This window comes from Setaria viridis, chromosome 6 (assembly GCF_005286985.2).
Source record: "Setaria viridis chromosome 6, Setaria_viridis_v4.0, whole genome shotgun sequence".
In the NCBI taxonomy this organism is placed as follows: Eukaryota; Viridiplantae; Streptophyta; class Magnoliopsida; order Poales; family Poaceae; genus Setaria; species Setaria viridis.
This window is the reverse complement of record NC_048268.2, coordinates 33,507,525-33,526,831: the sequence shown is the minus strand read 5'-3', so window position 1 is coordinate 33,526,831 and position 19,307 is coordinate 33,507,525. Positions and strand designations below refer to the sequence as shown.

The 19,307-nt window shown below is 46.3% G+C and overlaps 2 protein-coding genes across 5 annotated transcripts; both read left to right on the top strand.

Moving 5' to 3' along the window:
• The first annotated feature begins 1,265 nt into the window (after window positions 1-1,265).
• On the top strand, window positions 1,266-6,252 carry LOC117859597 (uncharacterized). Its single transcript, XM_034742737.2, has 5 exons — window positions 1,266-1,805; window positions 1,935-2,528; window positions 3,427-3,834; window positions 5,361-5,557; window positions 5,795-6,252. Exons 2-5 carry the CDS (start codon window positions 2,048-2,050, stop codon window positions 6,038-6,040), a joined length of 1,332 nt encoding a protein of 443 aa, XP_034598628.1. The 5' UTR covers window positions 1,266-1,805; window positions 1,935-2,047; the 3' UTR covers window positions 6,041-6,252.
• Window positions 6,253-11,698: 5,446 nt separating this feature from the next.
• On the top strand, window positions 11,699-17,580 carry LOC117860348 (uncharacterized). Of its 4 annotated transcripts, none has more exons than XM_034743626.2 (6): window positions 11,699-11,910; window positions 13,677-13,758; window positions 13,903-15,255; window positions 15,343-15,560; window positions 15,642-15,865; window positions 16,775-17,580. In XM_034743626.2, the coding sequence occupies exons 3-6, from the start codon at window positions 13,914-13,916 to the stop codon at window positions 17,394-17,396; spliced, it is 2,406 nt and encodes an 801-aa protein (XP_034599517.1). In that variant the 5' UTR covers window positions 11,699-11,910; window positions 13,677-13,758; window positions 13,903-13,913; the 3' UTR covers window positions 17,397-17,580. The 4 variants fall into 4 exon arrangements, with proteins under 4 accessions (XP_034599517.1, XP_034599514.1, XP_034599518.1 ...); XM_034743623.2 differs by having other exon boundaries at window positions 11,702-11,910; window positions 13,857-15,255; XM_034743627.2 differs by lacking the exon at window positions 11,699-11,910 and adding an exon at window positions 11,951-12,190.
• Window positions 17,581-19,307: the final 1,727 nt, after the last annotated feature.

Genomic DNA, 19,307 nt, shown 5'->3' with positions numbered 1-19,307 from the left:
TCTCCAACGAAGAATAAGAGAGGGGAGAGAGGAGAGAAAATTTATTACGGCTCCACATGATCATGAGTTATTGGTATAGTTTTTAGAATTGATGTCTTAATAATTTGGCAAGATTGACACTACTTATGGACATCATGGTCATGGTTGACACTGACCTTACAGCGTCGAATGGTACTGTACGTGAAGCTGCTGTCTAATTCTGCAACTTCCACGTATATTTGATCCGGAATTCCACAGGAGGCGGTATAGTAAAATTCTCGCGTTCTAAATACAAAACAAAAGGTCTTAAATTTGGGAGGAAATTACCTACCGTGATTGGACATTTGGACTTAGTCGTCTAGGCTAGGTTCCACCGATTAAAGTTTAATCCTTGTCACATCGAATATTTAGATATGATTAAATATGAGCTAATTATAAAACCAATTACACGGATGGAGGCTAATTTGCGAGATGGATCTATTAAGCCTAATTAGTCCATGATTTGACAATTTGATGCTATAGTAAATATGTGCTAATCATGAATTAATTAGGCTTAATAGATTCGTCTTACAAATTAGCCTCCACCTGTGCAATTGGTTTTGTAATTTATTTATATTTAATACTTCTAATTAGTATCTAAACATTCGATGTGATAGGAATTAAACGGGATTAAACTTTAGTCCGTGGAACCAAACCCCTCCAAGCTGAGGTCAAAAGCACAGGGACGATTGAGAGAGAGATGGAGCACACGGAAAAGAGTTGGCTAGCTGAAACGGACCTCACGCTAGTGCTTACCAACTTTTGGACTTTGAGGCAAGCTTAGCCACCGACTTTGCTGGCTTTTTTTCTTCTTCTCCAAATTTCCTACCACTAGTGCTTTCTTTATTTTTTTGATGCGAGCTGGGACATTGTTGCCCGTATGTTCACTCGTTTCGTCTGACTTTTTTTTGTCGAAGTGAGATGGTCAAAAAGGTAACCAAGAAGACTAACAACAAACCGAGCCAAGAAAAAAATGGAGCTTCGCGCGAGCAAACAAGATGGCCCGTCCCCGCCGCGGGCCGGGCCACTGAATCGATCATCTGAGTTCCGTTTTCCCCTTCCCTTTTTTGGTGGGTGTGGGTTAGAAGAATGGTTTAATTGGGCCTCATATAGGCTTCATTTGCACCTGGGCCTGATTCCATCCGGTTCGGCCCAGCTCATCGTCTCCGAGGAGGCGGGGGCCCCACACCTGGGAAGACCAGCGACCGCGACAGGCGTCGTACGCTCCGCTCGGTCTCCCATGCACTCCACGCCACTCCACTCCACCCTCCTCTGCTCCGTCGTCTTTGACCACACGCTAATCGCGATCGCCGCCGCCGCTAACCACAGCTTAAACCCCCCGCTTAAACCCTCGAACCCGCGGTTAAAAATTCGGATTCGATTCCTCCCAGCTCCATCCAGCACTCACCCCGACGGCCACGAACCCTGTGCCTGCAGACCCGGCGAGCCGCCGCACCGCGAGCCCCAGCACCAGCACCAGCAGCAGCAGGCCAGATACTGACTCCGGACTCCCCCCCCCCTCCTAAAACCCCCCAGCCCCGAGGCGACGAAACCAGCAGCGCGGCGCCGACCACTCTCTGGTAACGCAGGCCCTCGCGGTCCACGGAGATGCCGCTCGCCGCCGCCGCCGCGCGCCCGTGAGCCGGCCCTCCCGGCGGAGAGGGAGGCACGCCCGGGGAGCCAGGCGGGCTCGGATTCGGCGGATCTTGAGGGGGCCCGTCGCGCTGGTTTTGTGCCGGATTGTTCCCGCATTCCAGCTGCAGCAGGATTGGGGGCCGTCACCAGAGGTATTTTGGCCGTTGAGCACCCGCGCGACTTCACGATTTGTTAGGGTTTCTTTCTTTTAGGCGTTCCTTTGAATCACCTCCGGCCCCCTCGATCCTTTATCCATCCCGTCATTCGTCTGATGTTTGCAGGGAAAGCGAAAGGGAGCGGGCGACTTTGGGGGTCAAGGATCGTCGAAAAGAAAAGGAGGGATCTTTTGGCTTTGGGGACTGTTTGAGCTTTGGGGTTTAGAGGCTCGGGACCGATGGATTTCTTCAAGATCAAGAAGTTCGGGAAGGGCAAGAAGGGCGCCGGGGGTGGGGGCGAGATCGTGGAGTCCGATGACGAGGCCAGTGCCGCTGGAAATGGGGCCTCCGAGGAGCAACAGAAAGGTGACATTTTGGGGGAGAAAGCTGAGGAGATAGAGGGTGCGGTTGCGGGCAATGGGGTGGTGGAGGAAGTGGAGGAGGACGACGATGACGATTTCATCACGAATGAGGTGAAGCGGAGGCTTAAGGAGCTGAGAAAGAACAGCTTCATGGTGCTCATCCCTGAGGAGGAATGCGCTGAGGTTGAGGAGGACGGTGGGGAGGAAGGGGAGGAGGAAGGGAGCAGCTCCAGGGAGTGGTTGGAGTCGGATGTCGGTGATGGGTTCCCGCTGTGTGGGTTCGATTCTCTATATGATAAGTACTGTGAGAGGATGCTGGTGTTTCATAAGATGATCGCACAGCTCATGAAGGATCCAGGTAAAAGATGTGGCCGATAGTGGATGTTTCTTAGTATATGCTTGGTTGTATTTTCTCACATTCAGTTGACTGTAACATGATGCATGCATCTACGGTTCTTTTCTTTTCATTTTTGTTATTATGCATGTATATAGTCTGGTGCTGGTGAAATTAGCTAAGTTTGTCTTGGAAATCTCGTAGTTATCAGTGTCCAGCTGTTGTTGCTATTCTAGCTGTATAAATTATGGTTAATGTCGAGCCTTGTTAGCACGTTAAAGCGCAGTCCCTACTATACTACTGTAAAGATGCTTAATGAACACAGGTGTTCTATGGTACTTGCATGCCTCATTTGGTAGGTCCACGATTGCCTGCTTGTACTCTCTTTGAAACTGTTTTTATTAAAATGAAACCGTAGCACCAGGTAGCTGACATAGGGCAAGACAAACACATTCACCCACTGTTGTCGTATTCTGTGTAGCGTTACCTGGTTACCTGAGTCTGAGTCGGAAACAAATTTTACTCTATTGGTTCTAGTGGTATTTGGCATGTCCAATTTTTCTTGTGAGTTGGACACCCATACCTGAACCTGGGAAGAAGTCGGACTCGTACATACGCACGTGTGTTCAGGTAACACTATTTTGTCACACGGAACAATTTAGGACTTTCACCTTTTCCTGATGAAATCCATGCCACTTTACTTGTCTCACCGAATCAGCCAATATTTCCTGTTCCATGTCTTCGGCACATGTTAGTGATTGTCTTCAGGATTCCATCTCACCTTAAGCAGTGTTGCTTCTCTTCATAAATTTGACAACTCCATTTTACTGCTGTTTTCTAGTGTGCCATTGATTTTTGATATATTTAAATAAGTCCTTCCGCATACTTTCACCATTCTAACGGTTGGAAAAAACCTTTCTAGAGTCACTGAACATGTCCAAAAAGTCTCCAAGATCAGCATCCAAATTGGCATCTACCCTGCGCAACCTCTCATTCAAAAGAAGGGATGAGCTCCAGGAGGATTGTGAGCAACTTCAGCAAAAGCAAAGCGAAGATGATCCTTATCAAACACTTGAAACTGCATATGTTGCTCATGTTTCGTTAAGCTGGGAGGCTCTGCATTGTACATATGTGCACCTGAGCCTTATAGTTGCAGCACAACCTGAAAATCCTACAACCTACAGCTGTGCTGCTCAAGCGTTCCAGCAATTCCAGGTTCTGTTGCAGAGATTCGTTGAAAATGAGCCATTTGAGCATGGTACCCGGGTCGAGATATATGCACGATCTAGGAGCTTGTTGTCAAAGTTGCTTCAAGTCCCCACTTTTCAAGGTAAGATTCTTTGGGTTGTTACTGCATATGTAACATAAATGTAACCTATACCATTTGCCATTTGAAATGTGTTCCTGTGGGCTGTTGAATTTTCACTGAATCTTCATGGGCGTTATGGTTTTATAGACTTCTGTTGTCGCGTTCTTAACTTAAATTCAAACAATGCTTGCATCTCTAGTGTGAGAAACTGATTTCTGCATTTGAGATCTTAATGACAGCTGGTGTGATTAAGCAAATGCCTAATACTTTTCAATCTATATTTAACTTTTAGAATTATTTCTCTAAGTACAATATCATAGAAGGTATGTGGAATAAAGGTTATTCCGTTATGAGATGTCATGGATTGTGACTCTTGCATGCATACTGTCCGTCTCTAGGTATGTTTATGATTCCTGTTTGCTTGGCACTTAAGTGAATGCTGTTTCTATACATGAAAAAAAATGGTTCCAGAAGTTCAACCTGTTTGACAATGGCGTAATGTTGATTTCAAATCCTGTACCATTCCAAATATTGTGGAAATGTTTGGAGATCGTTATGCTGAGGAAAAATATAGATCTGATGTTGCCCATACACATGGGACATTTTTGTTTGGTCATATCAAGTTAAGTGTACTGCAGAGTAAACCTTCTTAGGTTGTTCATGCTTTATGCCCTGTCCTAGCCTAGTACTGCAGTAAATAAATTTAGGTACTGAATAGTCTACACATTTCACGTGGTACAATCCAATTTAATCTGCGGTACACTGGCAATATCAATGAGCAGTGATGTACTATTTAAACTTGGATTCTTTTCTATTTCATGTTCATCTAACATTGTGGAAATGTTAGCAGTGGTTTGTTTTGTACCATAACTCGAGTGCTTTCAAAATGATGGTAGGAGTATACGCATGTTTGGGATTAAGAGCTGCATGTTTCATTGTTCCTACAATTAAGTTCCAATAACACGTACTGAATCAATGACTAAAGTGCTACACAATAGTTTTTAGAGCTTTTTATCTGCAGATGTGACATGGATAAGTATGCCATGCACAGAAGCTTCCTCAATTATTATGATGCTGATTTCTTAATTTTTTGTCAGTCCCTGTATTGTCAGTAGGACTCGGTATAGATCTAGATTCTGAAGTTCTTGTAAGTAATGTCATGTGTACAGCTAGCTGGCTTGTTGAACATTAGCTTTGTGCATCCATAATACTTGGCTGCATTACTTATGAAATCTTTCCAGTTACTGCTGCAACATGTATAATGCAAAGTATATGAAATACTGTACCAAAATCTTGCATCAGATTGTTCTTTATTCTACAGTAAGGTAATAAGTATTGATCACAGTAGCTCGTTTCTTCTTTGGTTCATTGTGTCACGATTCAATTGTTCCTTTCTTTGAATAGGCTTCTGAATTCGCATCATGATTGATAATATCTGTTTTTAGTGCACAAATTTGGTCACTTGTTTGTAGTGCATACTCCAGTGATTGATGCTCAGTTGTGTTTGATATATTATGTTGCTTATCATTTCTGTTGTCTCAATTCAGTTGCAGACAAGAAAGATAACACTGAAGACCAAATGGAACCATCGATTTTCGCACCTGATCTTATCAAATTGTTAGAGGAGTCTATCCTAACTTTCCGCCTTTTCCTGAAGAAAGACAAGAAAAAGAATAGTGCCCATATGAGTGCTCATGGCCACACTGGAAGCTCAATTCATCAAGTGCAATCCTCACTCGATAAGGTAAATTCTATCCTGCTGAGATCTTTGTGATCTTTCGTTGCCTTTGTTCCGTATGTCTGATCTTGTCTTCCATGGTACTCCGAAAAATAGCTATAGAATGTATCTTTCCTAGAATCTGATGTCGTTCAGGCCACAAAGTTGTGACTTGTGGACATTACCAAAGAGGCCTAAGGCCTTTGTGCGGTACTGTTTCTTGAATATTTGCTAATGGAAAGTTGTCAACATCCAAACCTGCAGAAGGAGGCGAAGGTGAAGGAGCTGTTCAAGAAGAAGAAAGGGTGGAAGAGCAAGACCTGGCCGGGCACGATGGAGGAGGTCCAGCTGCTGTTCGCGCTGATCGACGTCAAGGTGGTGTCGCGGGTGCTGCGGATGGGGAAGCTGAGCAAGGAGCAGCTGCTGTGGTGCGAGGAGAAGATGAGCAAGCTGGACCTCTCCGAGAACCGCCTGCGCCGCGACGGTTCCCCCATCCTCTTCCCCTGTTGACAGCCATCTGTGGCACCACCTCCTTCCCGTTAGCCGGCGCCTTGCGTAGCTCCCTTGGCGCGCTCATGCCGTTCCTTCGGCTACCTTATGCTGATGACATGTACATGCCTTTATGTCGAACTGAAATGTCCATACTAAAGTAGGGGCTTAAACATGGAAGCTGCTGTCCGTTCAGCTCGGAGCTTATGTGCAATGCGGGGGTGTTTGTTCCACGTACTAAAGTTTAGTTCGTGTCCCATCGAATATTCGGATCCTAATTAGGAGGATTAAACATGAACTAATTATAAAACTAATTACATAGATGGAGGTTAATTCACGGAACGAATCTATTAAGTCTAATTAATCCATCATTAGCATATGTTTACTATAGCATCACATTGTCAAATCGTGGACTAATTAAGCTTAATAGATTCGTCTCGTGAATTAGTCTTCATTTGTGCAATTAGTTTTGTAATTAGTCTATATTTAATATTCTAATTAGTACCCTTCGATGTGACTAAAATTCCAAACGCTCCCTTAAAGCGACATGCTTCGTTTCACTACCGGGAACAGGTTCTCTGTGTTACAGTCAAAAACCATGCTTTGCTTGGCCTAAGTAACATGACGTTAAATAAGGAGGACGCAGCTCAGCTTCTAGACAAAACTCCTTTCAATCATCGCATGCAAAAAGATCACATCGGTTGCAGCAGCTTGAGGCTCACTATACACCACTGCAATCTCTGAATTTTTTTTTGGTTGGGTAGCCGCTGTACCCTCCCATCCTCTTTTGCTTCCGATCATTGCATCTTGCATGCAGATCCAGAGAGCACTTGTTGGGCAGGGCTCTCCGTCATGGATGGATGCTACGTGCGAGCGTGCGGCCGGCTCTGCTCAGATGCCATGATGCACCTTTAGATTTTAAGAAGCAGCTGCTGCTGATGCCGCCGCTGCTGGCTCCTGCCATGGTCGCTGAGCCTTCCTTTCACGACACGCAGTCAGTGATAGATAGCCTCATCCGGAAGCTTTTGCGAAATTCGCAGTGATTTTTCTTTCTTTACCTGCTTTTGTTGTGGAGGAGAAAGTTCCAGTGATTTCGATCGTGCCACTTGTTACCGCGTCACATTCCATTCCTCATGGAACGGAACGGCGTCTTCTCCATGAAGGCGGCGTCTCTTGCAGGTGGGACGTCGATCCGGCGCTCGTGGTTCGTGCGTGGATGGGCAGCGTCAGGCGGAGTCCATGAGCGCAGCAAATGGAGATGGATTGCTGCTGCGGGCATGCATGGATGCCCGGGGGGGGGGGGGGGGGGGGGGGGGGGGGGGGGGGGGGGGGGGGGGCGGCGCGCTCATCAATGCGGCTGCGTGCGTGTACACATGTGTGGGCAAACTGATCATTCACTGTGCTCCTGCAATTTATGTGCCATAATTCCGCACTGTGCAGATTCCACTTCACCTTGCCATGGCCCATGGATGGATGGACCACATCCATTCTCAACTCTGAAGAACACCCAAGCAAACAAGCATTCACCCTAGTACACTTTGTCATATTTTAAAAATGAAGAGTAATAAAATTACAGTGAAAAGATTAAGTTTTTTTAATAAAGAGATAAGGTTTTTTTTATGACAAATCTATCGATACCATTCTCGTAGGACAAAGTTCAGTGTCCCTGTGCCTTCATACATGTACTCGGTGCCATTCTTTCTCATAGGAGTATAGGACTGCTGCTACACGTATCGTAGGGTGTAGTAGGGCTGTGCATCTCTTCTGGACCGGGTGCAGTACTAGGGCAGTCGTAGGACTGCTGCTGCTCTCACCTGCACAACTGCTGAATTGGAAACGTTGTGTGTGGACTTTTCCCATCCTCACGCGCGTCTCGAGATCCACGACACGACCGCTGACGGCGATGGCGATAGCTTCTGCCCACGACGACCTCACCGGAATTCCAATTCCTCGGTCCAACGCTAGGACCTCTAGACTTGCTGCATCCGTCGTCGTCCTCTAAACAAAAGGCCTTGCCACTGCCACTCGAACAAGAACAAGAAGAGGGAGTGAATGCCTCTGTAGCATCAGCACATCATGTGGAGCGGGGAAGGCAACAGCTCTGCATACGGTTCGTTCAGTTCAATGCAGCCTGGAGACAAGACTAGTAGGGATCGATCTGCATCGAGTCCCTTGATTACTACTAGCTGCAGAAGGAACAGTTTCGTTTCAGTGCAGACAAACAGGTAGGTCATTTGGTTTAAGATGGTGGTTTAGGTAGGTCATCAGCTCATGTGTACCTACAGCCATGGAAAAACTGTCAGCCAAACGTAGGCTGCAAAAGGTGTGTGTGTGCGTGCGCGCATACAGATGAGATGCAGATCACGCAACAGCAACATTTATAAATACTGTACCACTACCAGGGTACCTAGAATTGAGATCTTGATTCTTGCAGCCGTACCATGAGCCATGGACTCTATTGCCAGTGACTCATCAGTGAGCTACTGAGCTGATGAGCTGTGTGTCCAAAAGGTATCCCATCTTGCACTTGGCACTTGCAGTTGCTGTCTACTATACATCAGTACAACGAGTAGCTGAGGCATGCGGATCCAACCATTTACTGGCTGGTTCCCTGCATTTCGCTCTTGCAAGTTGCGGTCCTGCAGGCACGGAAAAATGCAGCAGTATCATAAACCCATGCAGGTGCAGCATGCAAATGCAAGCCTGGTTCCTGACGAGGTGCTCAAATTCTTTATTGAATGGAAATTTTCGTGTCAGCTTTCGTGGTTTTTTTGCAGAGTTTGCAGTGCAAGTGGGTTAACTGATTTTTTTGAAGCAAGCGAGTTAACTGATCAAAGAGAAGAAAAAAAAAGTTTCTGAGGAAATCTGGTTCATGTTTACAACAGGGATAGTGCTGTTGGGAAAGATGAGTCTAATACTTCAATGGATGAGCAACTGACCAGACTGGAATGCTCATTGCTCAGTAGTGTAGCAGCCGTTCTCATTCTCAAATAGACAATAGTGCCATTTCGCCTTGCCCTTTCTCCTGGTGGTGGCCCACATGGCACTGATGAAAAGAGCAAGCTGAGATTCTTGCTGTGTCCCAAGAGCTGGGCAGTTGATTAAGGTTAGCCCTGTACTATGGATCTATACTGGCAGCAGTAAACTATGACAAAAACGGCCATGCTTGCCAATCATTCATGTCTTCTTCTGACTTTTTTAAACTTGATGCTGTGTCTTGTTCTGACTGATGGGACATTGAAAAAACAGGGCCTGGTGCGGCTGTCATTTGGCGTGCCTTGAGAGTGTCAACCCCCCTTTGCAGCTGCAGCCTGCAGGCATCCGATGAGGAAGAAGTAGTTAGTAGTCTGCATCTGTTTTCTTTCTAAGCAGGTGATGGGCACAAGGATAAAAATTGTTGCTAATGCTTGACTTATGGAAAGACCTTGTTTGTCCTGTTTTAACATGTGCACTTGAATCTGCATTCTTGCCTTTTTAACCTCTCCGCAGTTTTCAGTTTCAGAACTTGAGACAAAAGCACTGACTTATTATTAACATAAGCCTTTTACTGACAAAATTGTGTTTGGAGACTTTATTTTTTGCAAATGCTCAAGTGTTAGTTTATTTTATTTTTGCCTGTATCAAGTGATAGTTCAGCACAAGACCATCTTAACAGCTTACTGAATGATTGGCTTGTCTGGTAGAAGATCAGGTTCAATCCCAATGAAAATGGATAGGAAAACAAACCAAATCACTGCCTGTCCTGATGAGGAGGGCCTAAAGAGTTGCTGGTTTCTCAACCAAGAGGCTAGGGTTTTTGCCACAGATAGGCGTGCTCCGAGGGAGTACGAAGCAGCTAAGCTCGAGATAAAGGCGTGAGCAAAAGGTGTCTGGAGGGGGGATAAAATGAGGAGCATGCCCGAATCTTTCGATCTCTTTTGCTTTCATCATCTCTGAGAGGGAGGCAGGTTAGCAAGCCGTGCTTTATCTTTTTGAAAATTCCCATGCACGCCCCCGGCCGGCCCTCTCCGTCCATACAAGAGGTCCTTTTCAGACTCGCTTTGGAGTGCCCGTCCTCTACGTTGTCAAAAAACCTCAAGGATAATCTACCATTTTCATTTGCAGAACCGTGTGTCGCTAAGCCTATTTATCACTAATTTAAACTCTCTCTTCCCTACATTTATTAGCAAATTCTTGATCATTTTAGCAAATTTTGGGGCAACCCAATGGCTTAAAACAAAATGATATCACATCTCTAACTTCATGTTGACCCAAATCTGACGGATGTTTATCTCGCGCTGAACGAGCATCCACATCAATGTTAAGATACGACCAAATCCTAGAACATATTCCATACAATTCAGCTGCACCTAACCAAATCATGCCATCACCCCTGCTTTGTAAACAACTTCTTTTTTTTTTGAACTAAATTTGTAAAGAACTTGCAAACATTTAACTGTTGACATGTTCGCGTCAAAAAGAGGAGGTAAAAGACTAGAAGAGGTTGGTAGTTGGAAGGAAAGGCTACGTGGGCTCGCCAAGTCGATCCTAGACATCACGTAGTGCAACGAGGCATCTGACGAACCTTCATCTGAACTTGAGCACGACCTTAAAAGATCGAGGAGCATCTATTCTCCCAAACCCTTTTTTGGGACCCCAGCATTCTTCTTGTTCTGATACAATACAAAAGAAAAAAAAAAACTTGTGGGGCCAGGGCACACCTTGTGCATGGCAGCCAATAACCAGGTGCAAGTGCAACACACACGGTGAGTGAGCAACGGTTCATATGATTGCCTCTCACATTCTTCTCTTGATCCAAGGCCTGTCTGTTCAGAAAAGAAATGTTTTTGGTGCAGGAAAAAAAAGCTTTTGGTTTGTTTTATTTAGAAAGGGTTGCCTTTTGTTTTTATTTTTACTCCAAGCTGTTTCAAAAGCGTTTAGTTTGTTGGTGCAACCAACTGAAATTGTCCCATAGAGGGCATGGGATTTGTGTGACGCGTCAAGAGCGGCATGCGTGAAGGCCATGCTTGACTGACGGATGACCAAACACAATTCAGAAATTTGCGCAAAAGTGAGGTAAAGATGAGCAAAAAAATGGAGTCAGCTCGGAGCTCTTTCGTGAGAGATTTCTCTTCCTTGGGTAAGATGGAATGGCATGGACCAAAAAGGAACTACAAATTCTAAAAAAAATGGTTTGGTGAACAAGATGCCAAATTTTGCAGAAACTTTTGTGACTTCCTCCGAAGGTTCCAAGCTCGGTTGTTACGGCCACACCTCATCCTGTTTTACTCCTCATCATATCTAACGTAAGAAACATTGTCCACTATTCGCGTACCAACAAAAATGAAATTCCAACAAACACTAGGCTGCTCCTTTGAAAAATAAAAAAAACCCAGCATATAATTGTGGAAAATAGATAAATTGTGATGCAAAATTAAAGAATTTCCAAATTCCACCCCCAGGCAGAGCCGCAGAGGTTGCCTGAAATGCACGAGCAGGCACTGCAGAGACGCATTTCCGTGAAATGGCCAGGAATTAAATGAGTGGGGTATTATTGGAAAATAACAAAGAAATGCAGTGCCACGCCTCATTTCAGTTTCGCATAGCATCTGACTGACTTGACTGCCCCTACTCTCCTTTTCTCTCTCCTCTCTCTACCTCTCTCTCTCTCTCATCCCCGGTGATTTCTCCTCCTTTGAAGCCTTTTGACCGTTGCATAGTATAGCCTCTCTCTCTCTCTCTCTCTCTCTCTCTCTCTCTCTCTCTCTGCACTGCACACTCCACCCTCCCCCTTCTCTCTCTACACAGACTGCTGCACAAAGCCGCCTTCGTCTTCCACTGCTTGTTCATGTTCGCACACACGCAGCCTCCGGAAAAAGAGAAGGCCGGCCGTCTCCATCTTTCTCTCTCAGGTATGCCTCTGATTCTTATTCTAATATACGAATGCATACACACAGCACAGCTCGCGCGCATCGCCGCTTTTGTTCTCGACTCCGCTTTCGTTTTGTTTAATGTTGGCAATCGATGCGATGCGGCCGGGCGAGAAATCTGTGGGGGCCAAAGCGGGTAGAGAGAGAAAGAAAGAAATGGAGGGTTCTTGTTTGTAGAGCTAGCTGCTCTTGATCTTTAGAATTCCGCGCGTCCTTTTGAGCGCCTCAAGAACATGTACGCCGTCGCGGCCCTGGTTTCTCGGTACGCCCCCCGGGACCTCCGCCGTCTCTGTTTATGTTCCGTTGCTCGCCTTTGCTTCCTTCGCACTTCAGAATGATATTGCTCCTGTTCACCCGGTCTTCATTTTCCCCCTTTTTATTGGTGCCGTTCGATCTTTGCTGTGGCAAGAGGGGAATTGTCCCTGTTCTTGCTGCAGCGGCGTTCCTGTTCTTCGATTTTTCTTTTCCTCTGATTTTCCTCCATCTCCTTTACCTTTGGAGTTCGTTAGGATTTTGCTGTAGTTTCTCACAAGATGAGGGAATTAGTCTGAAGCAGCACATCCCTATGCAGTGTTTGGTCCAGGATTTCAGTTCTGCTTGTTTCAGGATGGATCATGTGATGTTGCAGAGTGAGAACATGTATGCCCTGCCATTTTTGGTTGGGTTCATGGTTTCGCAGCTTGTTTCACATCTTGGCATACAATGGTGCACTTCCTTGATTTGTTCAAAGATCAAAGTTTTCTGTGATAACAGGAGTTCTGTAGAGATTCCCGTTCCACTCCATTTTTCTTCTCACGCTAGCAGGAGAAACTGAACATTGGGTTCCACTCATATGCAGTAGCTGCTTCCTTTCACTGAAGCAGTTTTGTTTCTCTGAATTTCTGTGCTGCCAATAGCCTTAGACCTGTTTCTCTCCCTCTCTCTCTCCCTCAATGTGCAAAGAGACAAAGTCATTATTAGCTATAACCATCACCAGAACTTCCGGCTTTACCTGCAGTTTTGTATGTTTCTGCGTTTTTACTTTGCCAACTACTTAGATGCCTGAAACGATTGCTTCATCCAGGTTCATCAGTTTTTACAGTGTTTGGACCTATAATCGTGCTCTTGTTTTACTGTTCAAATCTTCAGCGGCTGATCCCTCATTTTCACCTCCATGATATCTTTTTTTATTGCCTGTTGTGTCTGTCTGTAGTTTAAAGACATTAATGATGACTTTGTTTGTACTAATCTGCCTGAAAAAATGTGGCATGGTATTGCATTGTACCAGCACTGCTAGTTTTCAAGGCGCTGTCCTCACTCTGTATCTTTACAGTATACTGAACTGAATTTAGTTTAGTTGTCGAGTCCGATTACTGTAACCACCATTATGCAAGTGGCAGAAGGTAGGCCCCTTATCTCTTGCTGGGCCAAGGATGATATTCTTCACTTTCATGCTTCCTTGGTCCTCTTTTAGGAGAAAAAAAGAATGTGGTTGCTACCGAACAAATGTGTAGTGCAGTGTAGGGCATTTTGCAGTGGGGTATTTCATTTGCAAAGGATCATCTTTCTGATGTCCTGTAGCTTTCATTGCACTTTTGGGAAAGATAGTTTCAGGGCTTGATAAGCAGTCAAATCTTCTCTGGTTTTCAACTTGCACCGGATAACATATGCTTGAGTTCCCTGTTGATACATGTAGTAAGTTGATTGTATGTAATCATTGTGCATCATCACTGTTGTTTCTGAACTCTCTGAAACTTGCCAAATCGTAGGGTTGATTCAGATCATCTCCCCATTCGTTGGCTTCAGAAGCTGTGTTCTTGCTATCAACAAGCGACCTTTCTACAGTTTTAGGTAATTTCCACAGTGATGGTTGAAGCAATGCCTGGTTTCCTGAAGCTGAAACTTTTCTGTAACTTTCTATTTGTTTGTTTCTTTTCTTATTTTCAAAGCTCTGAAACTATAATGCAAGCATGACTGGTTCTTGAACATTACAAGGCTTTGGAGAGATGGGATGTGCTGCTTCCAGGTTAGAAGATGAGGAGGCTGTCAAGATGTGCCGGGACAGAAGGGACTTCATCAAGCAGGCACTGGAGCAGCGCAATCGTTTTGCATCATCACACATTGCCTACATTGAGTCCCTGAAGCGCGTTTCAATGGCTCTCCAGCGGTTTGTTGCTGTAGATGATCACCATGAGCTCATCTTCGATACATTCATCTCTCCTGTCAAGCAACAGAAGCCAGAGATGCTCGGCCTTCCTTATGGTTCATATGAGAAGAGAACCATTCATGTCTCAAAGTACTTGAGGTCAGGACCTAATCCATCAGTGTCAGTTGAGGAGCACCCACGACCGGTGGAAACAGTCCGTGTCGAATCACATTACCCCATGGACAACTACAGTGGCACGGATAGGTTCTTCCCGTCGCAGTCTTCACCGATGAGATCATCTTCATACTACCCACCACCTTATAACAGGCCAAGCTACCCACCTCCATCGACCCAGGAACCAGTGAGGAATTCTTCCTATTACATGCCTTATGACAGGCCAAGCTATGCACCTCCATCACCCCAGGAGCCAATGAGGACGTCCTATTATGCATCTTATGACAGAGGAAGCTACCCACCACCATCACCCCAGGAGCCAGTTAGGAATTCTTATCGCGCATCATATGACAGGCCAAGCTACCCACCACCGTCACCCCAGGAGCAGGAATCATCACCATGGGACTTCTTTTGGAACCCATTCTCATCGTTGGACAGCTTTGCAGATCCTCACCCTCGTAGTAGCTATGATAATGTGGTCACTGATGATGAACTGGCACGGTTACAGCGGGTACGGGAAGAGGAAGGAATCCCAGAACTTGAAGAGGAAGATGATGAGTGTCAAGATCATGTACCAATGCACAGAAAAGAAGAAAAAGAAGAGCATGATGATGAGGACGATGAAGAAGAAGATGATGATGAGGAAGATGATGATGAGGAATGTGAGCATTCAGATGAGTGTATTGCTTCTAATGAGGGTGCTTGCTCTGTGAATTTTGAGGTCAATACCAAGCAAGAAACAAAGGGATTTGAATCCAAAGGTGTTCAGTGTACTGAAGCACCTCAACCTCGCAAGACAGTAGAACTTGAGATAAAGGCACACAAGAAAGAACTGATGAGGAACAAAGTAGCAAATGCAGAAGAAACTCCTGGTTTCACAGTATATCTGAATCGAAGGCCAGCGAGCTTGGTTGAGGCCATGAAGGATATTGACTGTCAGTTTCTGGGAATATGTGATGCTGCTCGGGAAGTCTCAGTGATGTTGGAGGCAAGTAGAGCTCAGTACTCAACCTCAAATGATCTTTCTGGTACCACTTTTACAAACAATACTGAAATTACTTTAAAGATTCAGATTTAATACTCACTGAACTTACCTTGTCAATTGTATATTGCAGCAAAGATGCTGAACCCAGTTGCACTTTTGCGCTCTGCATCATCGCGATCATCGTCTTCCCGTTTCCTTCTGGCTTCTTCTAGCTCAATAGATGATCTCTTTGACAATGAGACAAGCAGCTGTTACTCCGAAGAATCTTGTAGTAGAATGTCTGGAAGTCATCAGTCTACCTTGGATAGATTGTATACATGGGAGAAGAAATTATACAAAGAAGTAAAGGTATAATCTTTGTCAGGATTCAGGAGCTTGCACCGATAGACAAACAAAAGTGGAAGACATGATTGTTTTTGTAACTTGCAGGTGGGTGAGCGGTTAAGAATCGAGTATGAAAAGAGGTTGACTCACTTGAGGAACCAGGATGATAGAGGCGAAGAACCTTCCTCTGTCGATAAGACTCGTGCAGCATTGAGAAGCTTGCATACTCGGTTGAAGGTGTCAATACACACAGTTCAGTCAATATCAAGGAGGATTGAAGTTCTAAGGGATGAGGAGCTGCATCCTCAGCTTATGGAATTGATCCACGGGTATGCTTCTGCTCACTATAGAGATTCTGCAAATGAGAACTTTCAATATACCATTACGAGGTGATCAACATTTTGTTTACCACATATTCAGGGTCAACATTTTGGTAAATGAAAACTTGTACAAAATGTTGACTGTTGAAAAGCGTCAGTAATCAAGACTAAATAGAGAGCCCTGATTTAATATATTTACCACAGTAGGGGCCTCCCCTACTGTATTTACCTCCAAAACGACCAAATAAAGAGCAGTCAAAGATCACCAAACTTCAGGTTCTTAAAATTTAATATTGATGCTGTATACGTTTTCAGCTAATGTAAGACAAATAGCTTGTGATCTGAAGGGGGGGGGGGGTGCTTTTCAGAAACAAATGACAAAAATAAATAACTCGCTGCTTATTGGCCAAACGGGCAAAGTGCTAGAACAATCTGAAGGCTGATTATAAATGAGTCCAGCAGTTTGGGAATGATGTATCTAACAATAATCAATTAATCGCTAGCACTTTACAAAGAACCCTGTCTGAGATTATAAATTGAAGCAAAAAGGGACCATAAGGTTCAAACATCAAAAGTAGGGGAATATCTCATAAACTCATCGCTGACAGCTTATTTTGCAAAATGAATTTCTTCATGTGTAACAGAACATTGCAAGAATTCTAAATTGAAGCTTTTCCGCTCAGCATACTTAAATAATACAAAATGAAACATAACTAGAGGCAACTAAAGGGCTGTATTTGATTCAAACTTCTTTACTCATGTATGAACCCATTCCCATCATGACTCTGTTAGAGCCGAGTAGATCATAGCATTTTATACACTGTTTTTGAACTTTTCGTAAGTTAGCATTAAGGGAAACACCCTATAATTCTACATAACTGCAACAACTACAACTAACCTCGTCCTCGTGTTATGCAGCCTCTCACGGATGTGGCGCACCATGGCTGAACGACACAAGGCGCAGAAACGTACGATCGAGGACGCCAAACTTCTCTTCCTCCAGCACCACCCCTCCGCCGCCACTGCCATCTCCCTTGGCCCCTTGGAGGCTGCAACTCCCCCTCCGGCTGCCTTGGCGCTAGAAACCGAGATCCAGGCTTGGCGAGGAGCCCTGGAGACCTGGCTATCTGCGCAGCGTGCCTACGCGCGCGCACTGGCCGCATGGGCGCGCCGCTGCCTCGGCGTCACGGGCGGGGCGCGTCCTACCCTCTCTGCTGCCGTGCTGCCGCCGGCGTTCCTGGTGTGCATGGAGTGGGGGCGCGCGGTGGACGCGGACACGGAGGCACGGGTGATGGACGGGCTGGACTTCTTTGTGGCCGGCGTCGGGTCGGTGTGCTCGGGCGCGGCCACCGGGATGGAGGGCATGGCCGGGCGAGTGCTGTGCGCTGGAATGGCCGCGGTCACCGGCGCCATGGCCGAGTTCGCCGCCGCATCCGCGGACAGCTACGATGCGGCTGTCACGGCCGTGATCGCCGCCGCTCGTGCGCCGGAGCGCGAGCGCGAGGACGGCGTGGCACAACCGCCAAGGACAGATGGCTAGGCTGAAGATATTGACCGTGAGCCTCTAGGAGTGGAAAACAATTTAGCACTAGGAAATACCGCGTCGAGTGTGGTCTTGTGATTGATGATAATGTCATTACAAGACTAACTGTTCTTGCCAATGATTGCTTATATTATAGGTTCATCACTATCAGCAGTGAGAAAGCCATTGATGTTGTTCTTGATACTTGTGTTTCAGAGGGGAGGCTTCCCTTCTTTACTCATGTTTCAGAGAGGAGGCTACGAGGGCGGCGCTACGCTGGAGCTTTTGTGCGGCGTCAGAGGGGGATGCGGTCATGCGGAGCTGCGGGGCGGAGCGACGCCCAGCTGCCTCCGACCCTACGATGCCGGCTTTGGCAACCACATTGTGGTCTGCTGCGCTGCTCCTGCTGTACTGCTGCCGCTGACCAGCAGAGGACACGGCGAGCTATTGCCGCTGCGGAACTGCAGCTGCTGCTGAAACTGTTATTTCCAGTGTGCTGTGCATGTGCTAGCATCAAACCCCTCTCTGCAAGCATATGCCTCCGCCCTCCGCCATTGGTTCGTCAACAACTAGGGCCAGAAACTGAACGTGTTCAGCTCGATGTCGCGCAGCGTGGTGGTGGGCATCGTGGCCTCCGCCATGGAGCCGAGGAGCTCCGCCTTGAGCACCGGCGAGCGGGGCGCGAGCAGGGCGCCCGCCAATACAGAGAACGCGACGTCAGAACCGTCGGCGTTGTCCAGCAGGCGCCCGAGGAGGCTCGCCACGTCGCAGGCATGGTGCCGCCACCGCCGCCACGCAGGACGATGACCCCCCACACGATTTGCTCTTTATCCGTGTGAGTAATCTATATATATACCTATATATATATTATTTAAAGCAAGCAACGTCTTTGCTAGCAATTTTCATCCGTTGTTGTCATTTTACAAAAAAGTCCCTCAACTTTCAAGGAATCAACCCACAATCCATATTCTAAAGAGAGGAATGGCTCGGGTGGAAAAAGGAGGAAAGGGAGGGGGTTAAACGGGAAAAAGCTTATCAAACAGAGAGGGGAGGGGGATTGGGCGCGGGCCGCCGCTCCTCCTGGCCGCGTGCCGCTGTACGCCTCCCTGCGCACCCCGGTCCTCCCCGCGCCCCGCGCCCCCGCCGAACAACGGCCCGGGCCGAATCGGGCAGGGTCAACGCCAGCGACGCCCAGATTGGCGGCAAGACGTCGCCTCCGCTTCGACCGCGGTGCCATGGATGGGGAGTAGGGAGAAGGTTTTACCGTGTCTGTGGGAGCCGGCGGCGGTGGGGTCGGATGCAGCGCCGACGGCGGTGAGTGGCATGCCCGAGAGTGGGAGACCGCGTGCGAGCGCACGCGCCAGCGACGGCGGCAATGACGGGGTGCAAAAAATGGATTTTGGTCTTGCGAAGAGCTTTACTTGGAGAAATAGAAGGAACGTGTATCACACGCGCCAAATTTGGGAATGTGCCACACGAATATTCTACAAAAGTTTGAAAGAGACCTTACTCGCTTTAATAATAGGTATAGATAAAAGATAAGGGTAGTTGTTGTTCATTAATTCTTTGGCATTGATTATTCGTATGGAGGTTTTTATCCTAAAACTGTGGATTTTATGTTTGTCTCAGCTGTGCACAGAAATATTTTACTTTAAATTATTAATATTAGCTCGCTATGTTTTTTCTACTTGGCTTTTATGTTCACAATCTAGTTCACCAGGGGCGGATCGGGCTGGGGGGCTGCAGCCCGGTTCAGTCCATGCAGTTCCTTTAATATAATGTCTTGCCTAGCAAAATATGATCTTAATTGAAGAAAAGGAAGTTCAGAGGAAAGATTAGACTGTTTTAGACATAAAGTAGCAATTCAGCTCGGGACGCAACCCCAGTCTGGATCCGGCCCCATAGTTCGCCATTGCCTTTAACTGGTGT

Excerpts from the sequence above, each read along its gene's own strand:
- LOC117860348 (XM_034743626.2), top strand. The coding sequence starts at position 13,914 with ATGGGATGTGCTGCTTCCAGGTTAGAAGATGAGGAGGCTGTCAAGATG. Across the intron at positions 15,561-15,641 it reads AATTATACAAAGAAGTAAAG|GTGGGTGAGCGGTTAAGAAT; the intron begins GTATAATCTTTG and ends TGTAACTTGCAG. Across the intron at positions 15,866-16,774 it reads CTTATGGAATTGATCCACGG|CCTCTCACGGATGTGGCGCA; the intron begins GTATGCTTCTGC and ends CGTGTTATGCAG.
- LOC117859597 (XM_034742737.2), top strand. The coding sequence starts at position 2,048 with ATGGATTTCTTCAAGATCAAGAAGTTCGGGAAGGGCAAGAAGGGCGCC. Across the intron at positions 2,529-3,426 it reads ACAGCTCATGAAGGATCCAG|AGTCACTGAACATGTCCAAA; the intron begins GTAAAAGATGTG and ends AAACCTTTCTAG. Across the intron at positions 5,558-5,794 it reads TGCAATCCTCACTCGATAAG|AAGGAGGCGAAGGTGAAGGA; the intron begins GTAAATTCTATC and ends CCAAACCTGCAG.